This window comes from Haliotis cracherodii, unplaced genomic scaffold, assembly GCF_022045235.1.
Source record: "Haliotis cracherodii isolate W230 unplaced genomic scaffold, xgHalCrac1.p SCAF_12, whole genome shotgun sequence".
Taxonomy (NCBI): domain Eukaryota; kingdom Metazoa; phylum Mollusca; class Gastropoda; order Lepetellida; family Haliotidae; genus Haliotis; species Haliotis cracherodii.
Genome location: NW_027266267.1, coordinates 25788277 through 25801594, shown reverse-complemented (window position 1 = coordinate 25801594; position 13318 = coordinate 25788277). Strand labels below are relative to the sequence as shown.

The window sequence follows — 13318 nt, the reverse complement described above, 5'->3', positions numbered from 1 at the left end:
AGATACCATATCAGTTCAGTATTTTAACTTCAGATCGCAGATCTGTGTTAAATAGTATTCGGGATTCAGAGGTGAGCAATGAGACAGTAGATGGTATTCGGGATTAAGGGGTGAGCAGTGAGACAGTAGATGGTATTCGGGATTTAGGGGTGAGCAATGAGACAGTAGATGGTATTCGGGATTTAGGGGTGAGCAATGAGACAGTAGATGGTATTCGGGATTTAGGGGTGAGCATTGAGACAGTAGATGGTATTCGGGATTAAGGGGTGGGCAATGAGACAGTAGATGGTAATCGGGATTTAGGGGTGGGCAGTGAGACAGTAGATGGTATGCGGGATTTAGGGGTGAGCAATGAGACAGTAGATGGTATTCGGGATTTAGGGGTGAGCAGTGAGACAGTAGATGGTAATCGGGATTTAGGGGTGGGCAGTGAGACAGTAGATGGTATGCGGGATTTAGGGGTGAGCAATGAGACAGTAGATGGTATTCGGGATTTAGGGGTGGGCAATGAGACAGTAGATGGTAATCGGGATTTAGGGGTGGGCAGTGAGACAGTAGATGGTATTCGGGATTTAGGGGTGAGCAATGAGACAGTAGATGGTATTCGGGATTTAGGGGTGAGCAGTGAGACAGTAGATGGTATTCGGGATTTAGGGGTGAGCAATGAGACAGTAGATGGTATTCGGATTTCAGGGGTGAGCAATGAGACAGTAGATGGTATTCGGGATTACCAAGGTAGAAACAAGTCCTTGTACTCTTTTCTACAATCTCGCCGTTTTTGTTGCTAATAGACCCGACAACTTTGGCAAAATGTAGGTGATTCGTAAATATGCTCAAGTTGTCCAGCATGATTTGGAAAACAGGGTACTCAGATGGACATACCCATGCGAAGGTTCACGGAACATACATGTATTTCAGGTGCATCACCGAGTTTTCTCAAAACTACTGGCAAATGGCACTTACTGGTTTTGATGGGCATAATCAAGCCCAATTTAAAGCGTAAAGAAATTGGACAGCCTCCGTGATCTAGTGGTCGAGCGTCCGCCCGGAAAGCGAAAGGTTCGGGGTTCGATCCCCGACCGCGTCATACCAAAAGACGTTAAAAGATGGTACTTGTTGTTACCCTGTCTGGCGCTTGGCATTTAGGGGCTTAAACAAGGACTCGTCGGCTCGGAGTCAGTATACTGTGTCTGAGTGGGGTATTCATGTTAAACTGCGGCATGGTATCTCAGTGAGCTAGCACTATAAGTCCGGACTAGTACAAGCAGCCACACAAACACACACACGTACATGCACGTCGCTATATAAGTGCAATAATCCTGGACGCGACGTTAAACCCCATTTCACCTCACCGTAAAGAAATTGTGTGTGCGAGTGTGATGGAAACGTACAAAGCATTTGGGATGTTTTTAATGTTTTGCAGTGATCCATGCATATGAAAAGGTCAGAAGTCACAGGCAGTCTAAAACATAAGCACTAAGACAATGACCATATGTCATCGGACATATCACATAAATGCTAACTTTATACACATGAAATTTCACTATGACAAAATGTCAACATTAACCCTTAAGTTTCCGAGGGCAGGTCGTGAGTGTCCTTGATTTATGGGGAATGTCATCATGAATGTGAAAGGGCAGAGTAGAACTAAAAAACACATGTTTTTGGCATACCACATACTTGCTGAATATTTTCGTAAGAATTATTCATAGAACTGAATATTTTTTGTTTTGCGTAAGATGTCCATTTTATAAGGAATATATTATTATACTATCATCTTATTCTTCAGAAAACCCATGAAGATCCGGGTTAGAATTGGTCTTCAGCAACCCATGCTCGTCGTAAGAGGCGACTAACGGGATCGGGTGGTCTGGCTCGCTGATTTGGTTGATGTATGTAATGGTATCCGTATTGCGTATATCGATGTTCATGATGTCAGTCACGGAATTCCATCGTGAATAAATAAGGAAAGGGAGACAATCGTCATCCTACGTGCACGGCCCCCAGTTTTAACCTTGTTGTATTACAAAACCTAGTTTCTGCCTCTTAATTAGATCTCTTCACAGCCACCTTAGAATGAGGTTTGTTTCTGTATTTAACGCCGCACACAGCAGTATTCTAGCTATATAACGGCGACCGTTACATAATCCGAGTCTGGACCAGATAATGCGGCGGTCGATATTGTGATCCTAGTCGTCGAGGTCAATAATTTGGTTGGTTGGTTGGTTTGGTGTTTAACGCCGCACTCAGCAATATTCCAGCTGTATGACGGCGGTCTGTAAATAATCGAGTCTGGACCAGACTATCTAGTGATTGATATCATGAGCATCGATCCACACAATTGGTATCGATGACATGCATCAACCAAGTCAGCAAGCCTGACCACCAGATCCCGTTAGACGCCTTTTACGACAAGCATAGTCGCCTTTTACGGCAAGCATGGGTTGCTGAAGACCTATTCTACCCCGGAATCTTCACGGGTCCGAGGTCAATGACACGCCATTAACCACATCACCGAGCCTGACCATCCGACCCATTTGATCTCCTCTCGCGACCAATTTAGGTGTCTGACACGTATAGTTAACGGTCAAGGTCAACGCGTTTGTTGCTTAACGCCACACTCAGCAATATAACAGCTATACGACGGCGGTCTGTAAATAATCGAGTATGGACCAGACAATCCGGTGAGTGACATTATGAGCATCGATCTACGCAATGGAGGTACGATAACATGCATCAACCAAGTCAGCGGGCCTGACCACCCGATCCCGTTAGGTCTTCAGCATCCCATGCTTGTCGTAAGAGGCGACTAACGGGATCGGTGGTCAGGCTCTCTGACTTGGTTGATGCATGTTATCCTATCCCAATTGCATGGATCGATACTCTGGACCAGACTCCTTTATTTACAGACCGCCGTTATATAGCTGGAATAAAGCTGAGTGCGGCGTTAAACAACAAATAAACAAACAAACATCATTACCTTGCATGCCTCGCATGTGTTGACGCCATAGTGGAACCCAGAAGCGTTCTCATCACAGACTCTACATGGGGGAAGAACTGGCGTGGCGCGAGATTGAACTGGGGAGCACGTGATGTCGCAAACGACTTCGTCTTTCATCATGGCGTCTGCAATACATATACAAGCGTTCAAACAATGCGACTCAGGCGATCGGTCTTAAATAGAACTAAACCATATACCTCCGCACATATTTCATACTATCGACGTATGACCCGTGTATCCTTTTACAGTGTACACAAGACACAGACATACGGTTCAATGTGCATATACCACTAATTAAAAGGAGGATATGTGTTTAGTGTAGGCGAACACAGTTTACAACTCTTCATAAAAGCAAAATGTTAACAGAAATGTCCCACCTTGAAATTTCTACATTTCGCACTTTTTCAACTATTATTGACGTTTAAGTGATATTGAGTTTGTCTCAATACAAAACATGTAGGACGAAGATAGAAGAGGTCGTGAAATACTTCACAACACCGTCAACAAAAAGGAGTGCAAATGACTGCTCTCGTAGATCTATAGTACACAATCTGCTCGATAATATTCTGAGGTAGTTTTTGAGATGCTGTCACAAAACCTGTCATTTCAAATCGTTATTTTTCAATCGGATGACATACCACAAAAAAGTATATATTCTGATGTGTATTGATTTAATGTCATAATCCTATTGGGGCGGTAGGGTAGCCTTGAGTTAACGCATTCGATTCCCCACAATATGTGAAGCCCATTTCCGGTGTGTCCCGTCGTGAATGTTGCTGGTATATTGCTGGAATATTGCTGAAACCAGAGTCACTCACGCCCATATGCTACATAGAGTGATGATTGCAAACATTTGTTTCATAATAAAACCACCTGACTGTTTCCTTTATCTGTTGCATTTTTTAAGACAGCATTTTGGGAAAAGGAGCAGTCACCATACATGCGTTTTGTTTTTGTGTTTTCAGTTACTGTTTCAAGCCATCTACAGTCAGACACCACTGTGTCGAAGTTAAAGGGACCTACGTAAATATTTCGAGTTATCCGAGGTTCGCAACAACCGAAGATGAGGAATAAAGAAGGCATACGCGGGAACCAAACCTTTACTTCGAGACAAGCCTCATTTCGACACATCAATGTTCATGACAATGTCCATTATGAACCCGCAACAATATTTCTTTGGAAAATATATTTTGCAAAAGTTTTAACCAGTACTTTCTGGCAATGAAGATTGTTTTTTCAAACTATCGAAGCCCGCATCCGCATCCGCATCCGCATCCGCATCCGCATCCGCATCCGCATCCCCGTCCCTCCTCCGTCCTTTCATATAATTTCCACAGCATATACATGTATGTATAAATTTTGAATAGACACAAAACATTTTTTCTAAAAAATTGTTTTCTTTCGTTTTCTACAGATGGACACATTAAGGAATAATGGAATTCATTCCCTATGTCAGATGTTTACAAAGTGGACATTTTTTTATATTAAAGCTATTTTTCTCATTCTCCCAGTTTCAGGAGGTAGAATATGGCTACCAGTTCTAAACTTAGGTAACACTTCTCACACGATTTCTGCAGTACGTTTAGGTAATATTCAAAACGTACACTATCATTTTTATGATACTATACGTGGTGCCTTTTGAAAACTTATGTCTTGCGTTTATCCAGATCTCAGTTGTCTCCCCCTAATGCTGAATAAAGTGGAGGCCAAGGTCGAATGACGGGCTTTACAGTGACGTACATTGAATATCATTGTTACCATGCCAAATGTCACACTGACCTACGTGTTCATCGTAGGAATGATAGCTACCATTCCTTGTTGTCTACTTTAAATTGGTTGTTTTAGGGGTGCTTTCATGCGAGGAGCAAATTATATCCATGGTCCTTTCGACAACGCTTTCTCAGGCCATCATCATCTGCAGAAGAATTCGGTCTGTTCAAATTCCGACCTTCGTCGGGTTCCAACTGATAATGCCCGGGAGAGTAAGCAGGGGACGCTAAATCAGTCTTTGTTCCAGCACTTTGGGCTTTTAGTGCATTAAACACCATAGGGGGCACGGGTGGCCCAGTCGTCTAAGGTTGCGTCCCTTGGGCACGCCAGAAACCTATGATTATGGGTTCGAATCCCGGTTCGCCCCGATTATGTTTCTAGGTTTGTCAGCACCATACCCGTGCTCGTGGGTTTCAGCGAAGTGGTAAACGTCTAAGGCCTGCATCACTTCAGGCTTTCCACCCACATTAAACTGACACGCCGTGATATAACTGGAAGACTGTTAAAAGCAAAATAGTGGTGAGAGCCACAAAAAGGGAAGGCTGAAAAGCATCTCTTTATCAATATGAAGTCATACTCATAGGATACTCTCTTGATAGAGGAATCGTAAATTATATTCAGTAAGTTTCAAGAAGTAAAGTTTTAAAGCTGAGCATTAACAAAAGAGGAGGGAGGATCGACTGACTTTATCGTTGACGAATTCGAGATGTAAAGTATTGGCATTTTGTTATCTAGTATCGACATTTAACGTTTCCAAACATGTTAGATACACATCCATTTCATGGTATTTTTCTAACATGATCATTTATGTTAAATGCCTCAGTGTGGAGTTTGAGAGGAAACAAAGTGTTTTCTAATGCCACTGATTCAGAAAGAAGATTGCTTGGTGTACATTAATTGATTGCATTGATCAATGTGTTTTATAAAGATTAAAACTATACATTTAATACATTTCAACAGCACGTCACTTTCGATCGTTTGGTTATTGATATAGGGACGCCTGGGCTGGGAAGCTATTGTACTAAAGCATTCGCTAATCAGGCCTAAAGTACGGGTATGATTCCCACAAGGATACAATGTCTGTAGCCCATTCTTGGTAAAACCCCTTGTGATACTTCTGTATTATTGCTAAACTGGCCCAACACCCTCATTCTCAAATTGAAGACACCGGTGGATTGAAAACAGCCTGGGATATGTTGTTCCAAATGTCAGCCAAAGATTGGCCAAACTGAGTTATTGTTACTGGCTGGTTCTAATCCTGTCGTAGGCGTCGTCCAATATCATCGGAAACATGTTTAAGCTGACGCAGTACACTACCCTTTCGCTCTTAAATATGTAAATCGTGATGTTTCAGAGAGATAACGTAAATTTCTCTCCACTTGTCAATGCATACATAATCGTATTGATTATATATGTTTAGGTATACACATGAGAACGCAATAACTTCAGTACTGCATCAGACTATACTTAAAGCATAAGAATCAGTGGAAGACGTGGGGTTTTTTAGGAGCTGATACCACTCTGTTGAAAGTCACTGCACGAAAAGGTCGATTTCCTGACGTTTGGAATAGTGTTAACATTAACGGTAATATACACGCTTAAAAGGACTCCAAATTATTTGCTTACATTGGTCTACTTGTGGAGTGCATGGAAAAGTCTGGCAATTGGGATCACAACTTTACAATCATTATGGATGCTGTCATACCGTGTATCGTGTGCAGCCTCCTACCAATTGGGATCACAACTTTACAATCATTATGGATGCTGTCATAGCATGTATCTGTGCAGCCTCCTACCAATTGGGATCACAACTTTACAATCATTATGGATGCTGTCATAGCATGTATCGTGTGCAGCCTCCTACCAATTGGGATCACAACTTTACAATCATTATGGATGCTGTCATAGCATGTATCTGTGCAGCCTCCTACCAATTGGGATCACAACTTTACAATCATTATGGATGCTGTCATAGCATGTATCGTGTGCAGCCTCCTACCAATTGGGATCACAACTTTACAATCATTATGGATGCTGTCATGACATGTATCGTGTGCAGCCTCCTACCAATTGGGATCCCAACTTTACAATCATTATGGATGCTGTCATAGCATGTATCTGTGCATCCCCCTACCATTTGGGATCACAACTTTACAATCATTATGGATGCTGTCATAGCATGTATCTGTGCAGCCTCCTACCAATTGGGATCACAACTTTACAATCATTATGGATGCTGTCATAGCATGTATCGTGTGCAGCCTCCTACCAATTGGGATCCCAACTTTACAATCATTATGGATGCTGTCATAGCATGTATCGTGTGCAGCCTCCTACCAATTGGGATCCCAACTTTACAATCATTATGGATGCTGTCATAGCATGTATCTGTGCATCCTCCTACCATTTGGGATCACAACTTTACAATCATTATGGATGCTGTCATAGCATGTATCTGTGCAGCCTCCTACCATTTGGGATCACAACTTTACAATCATTATGGATGCTGTCACAGCATGTATCTGTGCAGCCTCCTACCAATTGGGATCACAACTTACAATCATTATGGATGCTGTGATAGCATCTAACAACAAGTAGACCCAAGGAGAGGAGGAAGCTGTTTAATGTCTCCAGGGTGGATTAAAGCAGTACGTGATGTTGTGCGTGATTAAGCCTGTCTGTCCCAGCCAGCTGTCATCCAAATGCATGTCCTTCTATTATGCCCAGTATACGAAAAAGAACGAAGAGATAACCTAACCAAATGTCAACAAAACTCTAACTTTTAGTATCTCAATATGCAAGAGAAGCTACACTATGTTTAAACTGTCAAGAATCTTATCTTTCACGTTGCCCAAACCTGCCAAAGTAGTTTATTGAAACGTCGTGTAACTTTGTATAAATAATGTTATACTTTTTATTGTGTATTTTAATGTTTGCTTACTGTTTATACATTGTCTTAACTCTATGTATATGGTCTCTCATAAATCGCTGGGCGATTGGTCGTGGGTTTCATGTATTTTATACTATGTTTTATCAACTGTACCATGAGTGAGGCTTAAATAAACAATTTTGTCTGTCCAAAATCTGACTGTCCTGCATGTAATGTTTGTAGTTGGTCCCATTGACAAGGCCTCAGAAACCCTGAAGACATGTCAGTTCCCCTGTTGTTCTGGATTCTGAAGCTCCCTCAACATCGAGAGATGTATTACTGGACTGAGCAAGTGTACCACTAAATCCCCGTCATAAAGATTAACTGAAGTTTATGGAGGAAACTATATTCAAAAAAGTTGGACTTCCTCATCGATAAAATCTGTTTGGAATTTGAGGATAAGACATTTAGTCAAAAAGATGAAATCCCCATGGGCACAAATAATGTTCACCTTTTCGCTGATCTGATCTCCATATATATGAATTGGAATTTCTTTTAGGATTGGCAAAATCAGACAAGGGAATTTGGTCAAGTGGCTTAACTTATGCCTCAGGTATACCGATGATTTAATGACGTTGTATAAAGATCAAATCTCTAATTCCTTTCCGCTGATTTACCCACTCGAGCTAGATACAAAGGAGACCAGTCAAACCGCTTTACCTGTTTGATAGTTAGATCTATGCATTAAGATTCCGAGTGACAACAATCCACATGACTGTATAACGAGGGGGATGAATTCAACTTTCGAATAAAATAACTTTTCCCTTTTTGGTTGAGCAATATTTCAGCAGCTCCTGTCTTTGGTGTATACATTTCACAACTTTTGAGGAACCACCGAGCAAGGTCTTTCTACGAATATTTCATGCGGCTCTTCCTCAAGTGTTGTTTAAATGCCTCGGTAAATCTAACAAACAGTTTTATGGTTGACATTTCCAAATTTGACGCATGAGTAGCAAATATTATGTCCTATGCAATAGTGTCCATTCATATCATCAGATAGAATGTGACAGTGATGTGACAAGCTCATCCTACTCAATGGGATAGGTTTAGACTGGATTTTACTGGGATATTCACAAGGTCAAGTTGTTGGCGTCACGTACAGACAATGCATCAAATGTCAGTGCATGATATATCAATAATACTATAAGTAGTAGTATTTGATAGCAATACCATAAAGGCCAGCTGTGTGTAAGATATGTAAGTGTAATCTACGGTTGGGCGAAAAAAATACAAGGATATCTTGATCACTACATTTATCAGTACAGAACAGACATTTAAATATCAGAATCTGTGCAATGTATATATACATCAGATCATACCTGCACACATCGCATTTCAAATGTATTTTGTAAGACTTGCAATTCTGAATTCCATTTCCTCTTCTGAAATGTTATTTAACAGAAAACAATTATCCAAATTATGGTTCTTTACTTGGTTTAGACCCTTCTATTAATGACATAACAAGGCACATGGCATCGGATACGTCACACAATCAAACCATACCTTGTTATCCTCCTTGTGTTTTAAGCTAAATAGTAAGTATGGTTTTACGCTGCTAACAGTAGCATAATAGCAAGGAAACACCAGATGGCTTACCACATGTAAGCTGGTTAGAAACCGACCCTCCAGCGTGTCTAACTAAAGCTGTAACCACGAGATTACCCTGCCGCCCCTGTAAGGTTGATAAATTCCCATCTAATACATGGTGTTTTATTACGGCAGTATCTTTTTCCGTGACAACCCTACATGTACCTGTTAGTAAATGAAGCTTGATATATATCTGACACGTGACAACCCTCCATGTGCCTGTTAGTACATGAAGATGGATATATACCTGATACGTGACAACCCTGCATGTGCCTGTTAGTACATGAAGATGGATATATACCTGATACGTGACAACCCTGCATGTGCCTGTTAGTACATGAAGATGGATATATACCTGATACGTGACAACCCTGCATGTGCCTGTTAGTACATGAAGATGGATATATACCTGATACGTGACAACCCTGCATGTGCCTGTTAGTACATGAAGATGGATATATACCTGATACGTGACAACCCTGCATGTGCCTGTTAGTACATGAAGATGGATATATACCTGATACGTGACAACCCTGCATGTGCCTGTTAGTACATGAAGATGGATATATACCTGATACGTGCCAACCCTGCATGTGCCTGTTGCACATGAAGATGGATATATACCTGATACGTGCCAACCCTGCATGTGCCTGTTGCACATGAAGATGGATATATACCTGATACGTGCCAACCCTGCATGTGCCTGTTGCACATGAAGATGGATATATACCTGATACGTGACAACCCTGCATGTGCCTGTTAGTACATGAAGATGGATATATACCTGATACGTGACAACCCTGCATGTGCCTGTTAGTACATGAAGATGGATATATACCTGATACGTGACAACCCTGCATGTGCCTGTTAGTACATGAAGATGGATATATACCTGATACGTGACAACCCTGCATGTGCCTGTTAGTACATGAAGATGGATATATACCTGATACGTGACAAACCTGCATGTGCCTGTTAGTACATGAAGATGGATATATACCTGATGTCAAGATGGTATGGATGACTGACTGGGGGCAAAGGCGAAGCACCACTACCACACCACCTCGCATCTCAGTACTCCAAAGCTCGGTTTCCAAACATAATTCCGCATCTCCTGTATCAAACCACACCCAAGATCATCCCAATCATGATCAGATTCTCTGAGACAAGATAAACATACCAATCAGCATATACCAAGTTCAAACACCTTCCTCTGAGGAAAAGGGAGATCTTCCAAAAGGTAATTCAAAGGCAGTAGAGATAATGTAAGACCAAGTGGTCATCGTCAACCCAGTTGTGTGAACTGAAGCTGCATAAAAGTTTCAAAAAGCACACTTTAATGTTACTTGGCGACTGTATTCCAACTAGATGTTTGGTAATGCCTAGCCACGCTCACGCTTTATGTCCCATGATTAAAAAATGGTGTACGTGTCAAAACTGATTGTGAGGCGTCTTAAATAAAAAAAAACATCAACGCCAGAGAATAATCAGTCAAGATAATACATTTGATTCCAAAATAAGAGGACGATTGTATAATATTCGGAGATGATGTATGGAGGTGTACTGTCCGCGACAGCAATCAGGAGGACAAAACAGATTAGTCGTCCAGGGATTCGCTGAGAGCATGGCCACGGCTGAGTTAGTTCCCACGAAGTGGACCTTTTCAAGAGTGTATCAAAGGAATGTTCCCGAAAACCAAGAGATCTTTGGGGGAATACACCGTCAGGGAACCAGGCATGAATGATAAGAACAAAGAAGTATTGTTCATCAGCATTACCCTCAGGTACAAATATACGCACATACAGATGTAGAAATTTATGTATACATGTAATGTATATACATATAAAGACGATGATGGCGAAGATGTTTTACAAGCATTAAAGAAGGACAATTGGTAGTATTAGTAGTAGCAGCAGCAGCAGCAGCAGTAACAGTAGTAGTCGTGTGTTGTTGTCGGTAGAGGATGGTCTTGTGGCTTGTCGTTGTCCAGAGCCATAGGGTCAAATTGATGATCTTCAGTATTTGATTGGGGAAATTAATAATGTATTCTTAATCATGTTAAAAATTAAAGCTTTCGTTAATTTTGATCTCCATAAGCTCCTCACACGCATTCGTAAAGTGAGTATGCTCGTGATGTCATGATGACACATTCAGGTGAGAAATTCAGTAAATGAAAACTTTCGGTAGTTTCTACATATCCCATTTTGTTGTCCCCCGCCGCCGCCACAAGAGTTGTTCCAGAGTACAGGATAGCTGTATGGCGTGCAAGTTATTTAGGACTGACGACGATAGACGCTACAAGAAGTGTTCCAGAGTACAGGATAGCTGTATGGCGTGCAAGATATTTAGGACTGACGACGGTAGACGCTACAAGAAGTGTTCCACAGTACAGGATAGCTGTATGGCGTGCAAGTTTTATAGGACTGACGACGATAGACGATACAAGAAATGTTCCAGAATACGTAATAGCTGTATGGCGTGCAAGGTATTCAGGACTGACGATGATGGATGACACACGAAGTGTTCCAGAATACGGGATGGTTGTGTGGCGTGCAAGGTATTTAGGACTGAAACATGAACTGTTCCAGAGTACAGGATGGATGTATGGCTTGCAAGGTATTTAGGACTGATTTATGAAGTGTTCCAGAGTACAGGATGGCTGTATGGCGTGCAAGGTATTCAGGACTGACGATGATGGATGACACACGAAGTGTTCCAGAGTACGAGATGGTTGTGTGGCGTGCAAGGTATTTAGGACTGAAACATAAACTGTTCCAGACTACAGGATGGATGTATGGCTTGCAAGGTATTTAGGACTGATACATGAAGTGTTCCAGAGTACAGGATGGATGTATGGCTTGCAAGGTATTTAGGACTGATACAAGAAGCATTCCAGAGTACAGGATGGATGTATGGCGTGCAAGTTTTATAGGACTGACGACGATATACGCTACAAGAAGTGTTCCAGAGTACGCGATGGTTGTGTGGCGTGCAAGGTAATTAGGACTGACGATGATGGACGATACAAGAAATGTTCCAGAATACGGAATGGCTGTATGGCGTGCAAGGTATTCAGGACTGACGATGATGGATGACACACGAAGTGTTCCAGAGTACGAGATGGTTGTGTGGCGTGCAAGGTATTTAGGACTGATATATGAAGTGTTCCAGAGTACAGGATAGCTGTATGGCTTGCAAGGTATTTAGGACTGATATATGAAGTGTTCCAGAGTACAGGATGGATGTATGGCTTGCAAGGTATTTAGGACTGATACATGAAGTGTTCCAGAGTACAGGATGGATGTATGGCTTGCAAGGTATTTAGGACTGATATATGAAGTGTTCCAGAGTACAGGATAGCTGTATGGCTTGCAAGGTATTTAGGACTGATATATGAAGTGTTCCAGAGTACAGGATGGATGTATGACGTGCAAGGTATTTAGGGCTGATACATGAAGCGTTCCAGACTACAGGATGGATGTATGGCTTGCAAGGTATTTAGGGCTGATACATGAAGTGTTCCAGAGTACAGGATAGCTGTATGGCTTGCAAGGTATTTAGGACTGATATATGAAGTGTTCCAGAGTACAGGATAGCTGTATGGCTTGCAAGGTATTTAGGACTGATATATGAAGTGTTCCAGAGTACAGGATGGATGTATGGCTTGCAAGGTATTTAGGACTGATATATGAAGTGTTCCAGAGTACAGGATAGCTGTATGGCTTGCAAGGTATTTAGGACTGATATATGAAGTGTTCCAGAGTACAGGATGGATGTATGGCTTGCAAGGTATTTAGGGCTGATACAAGAAGTGTTCCAGAGTACAGGATAGCTGTATGGCGTGCAAGATATTTAGGACTGACGACGGTAGACGCTACAAGAAGTGTTCCACAGTACAGGATAGCTGTATGGCGTGCAAGTTTTATAGGACTGACGACGATAGACGCTACAAGAAGTGTTCCAGAGTACGCGATGGTTGTGTGGCGTGCAAGGTAATTAGGACTGACAATGATGGACGATACAAGAAATGT

At 41.7% G+C, this 13318-nt stretch overlaps 1 protein-coding gene across 1 annotated transcript in view; it reads right to left on the bottom strand.

Annotated features, from left to right (window-relative positions):
• Nucleotides 1–13318, bottom strand: part of LOC139457724 (retinoic acid receptor gamma-A-like) — a 69052-nt gene that overhangs the window by 20156 nt on the left and 35578 nt on the right. The window contains exon 3 of the mRNA XM_071239075.1: nucleotides 2981–3126. Coding sequence (XP_071095176.1) covers nucleotides 2981–3121 — 141 coding nt within the window. The 5' untranslated portion in view covers nucleotides 3122–3126. The remainder of the gene's footprint in view (nucleotides 1–2980; nucleotides 3127–13318) is intronic.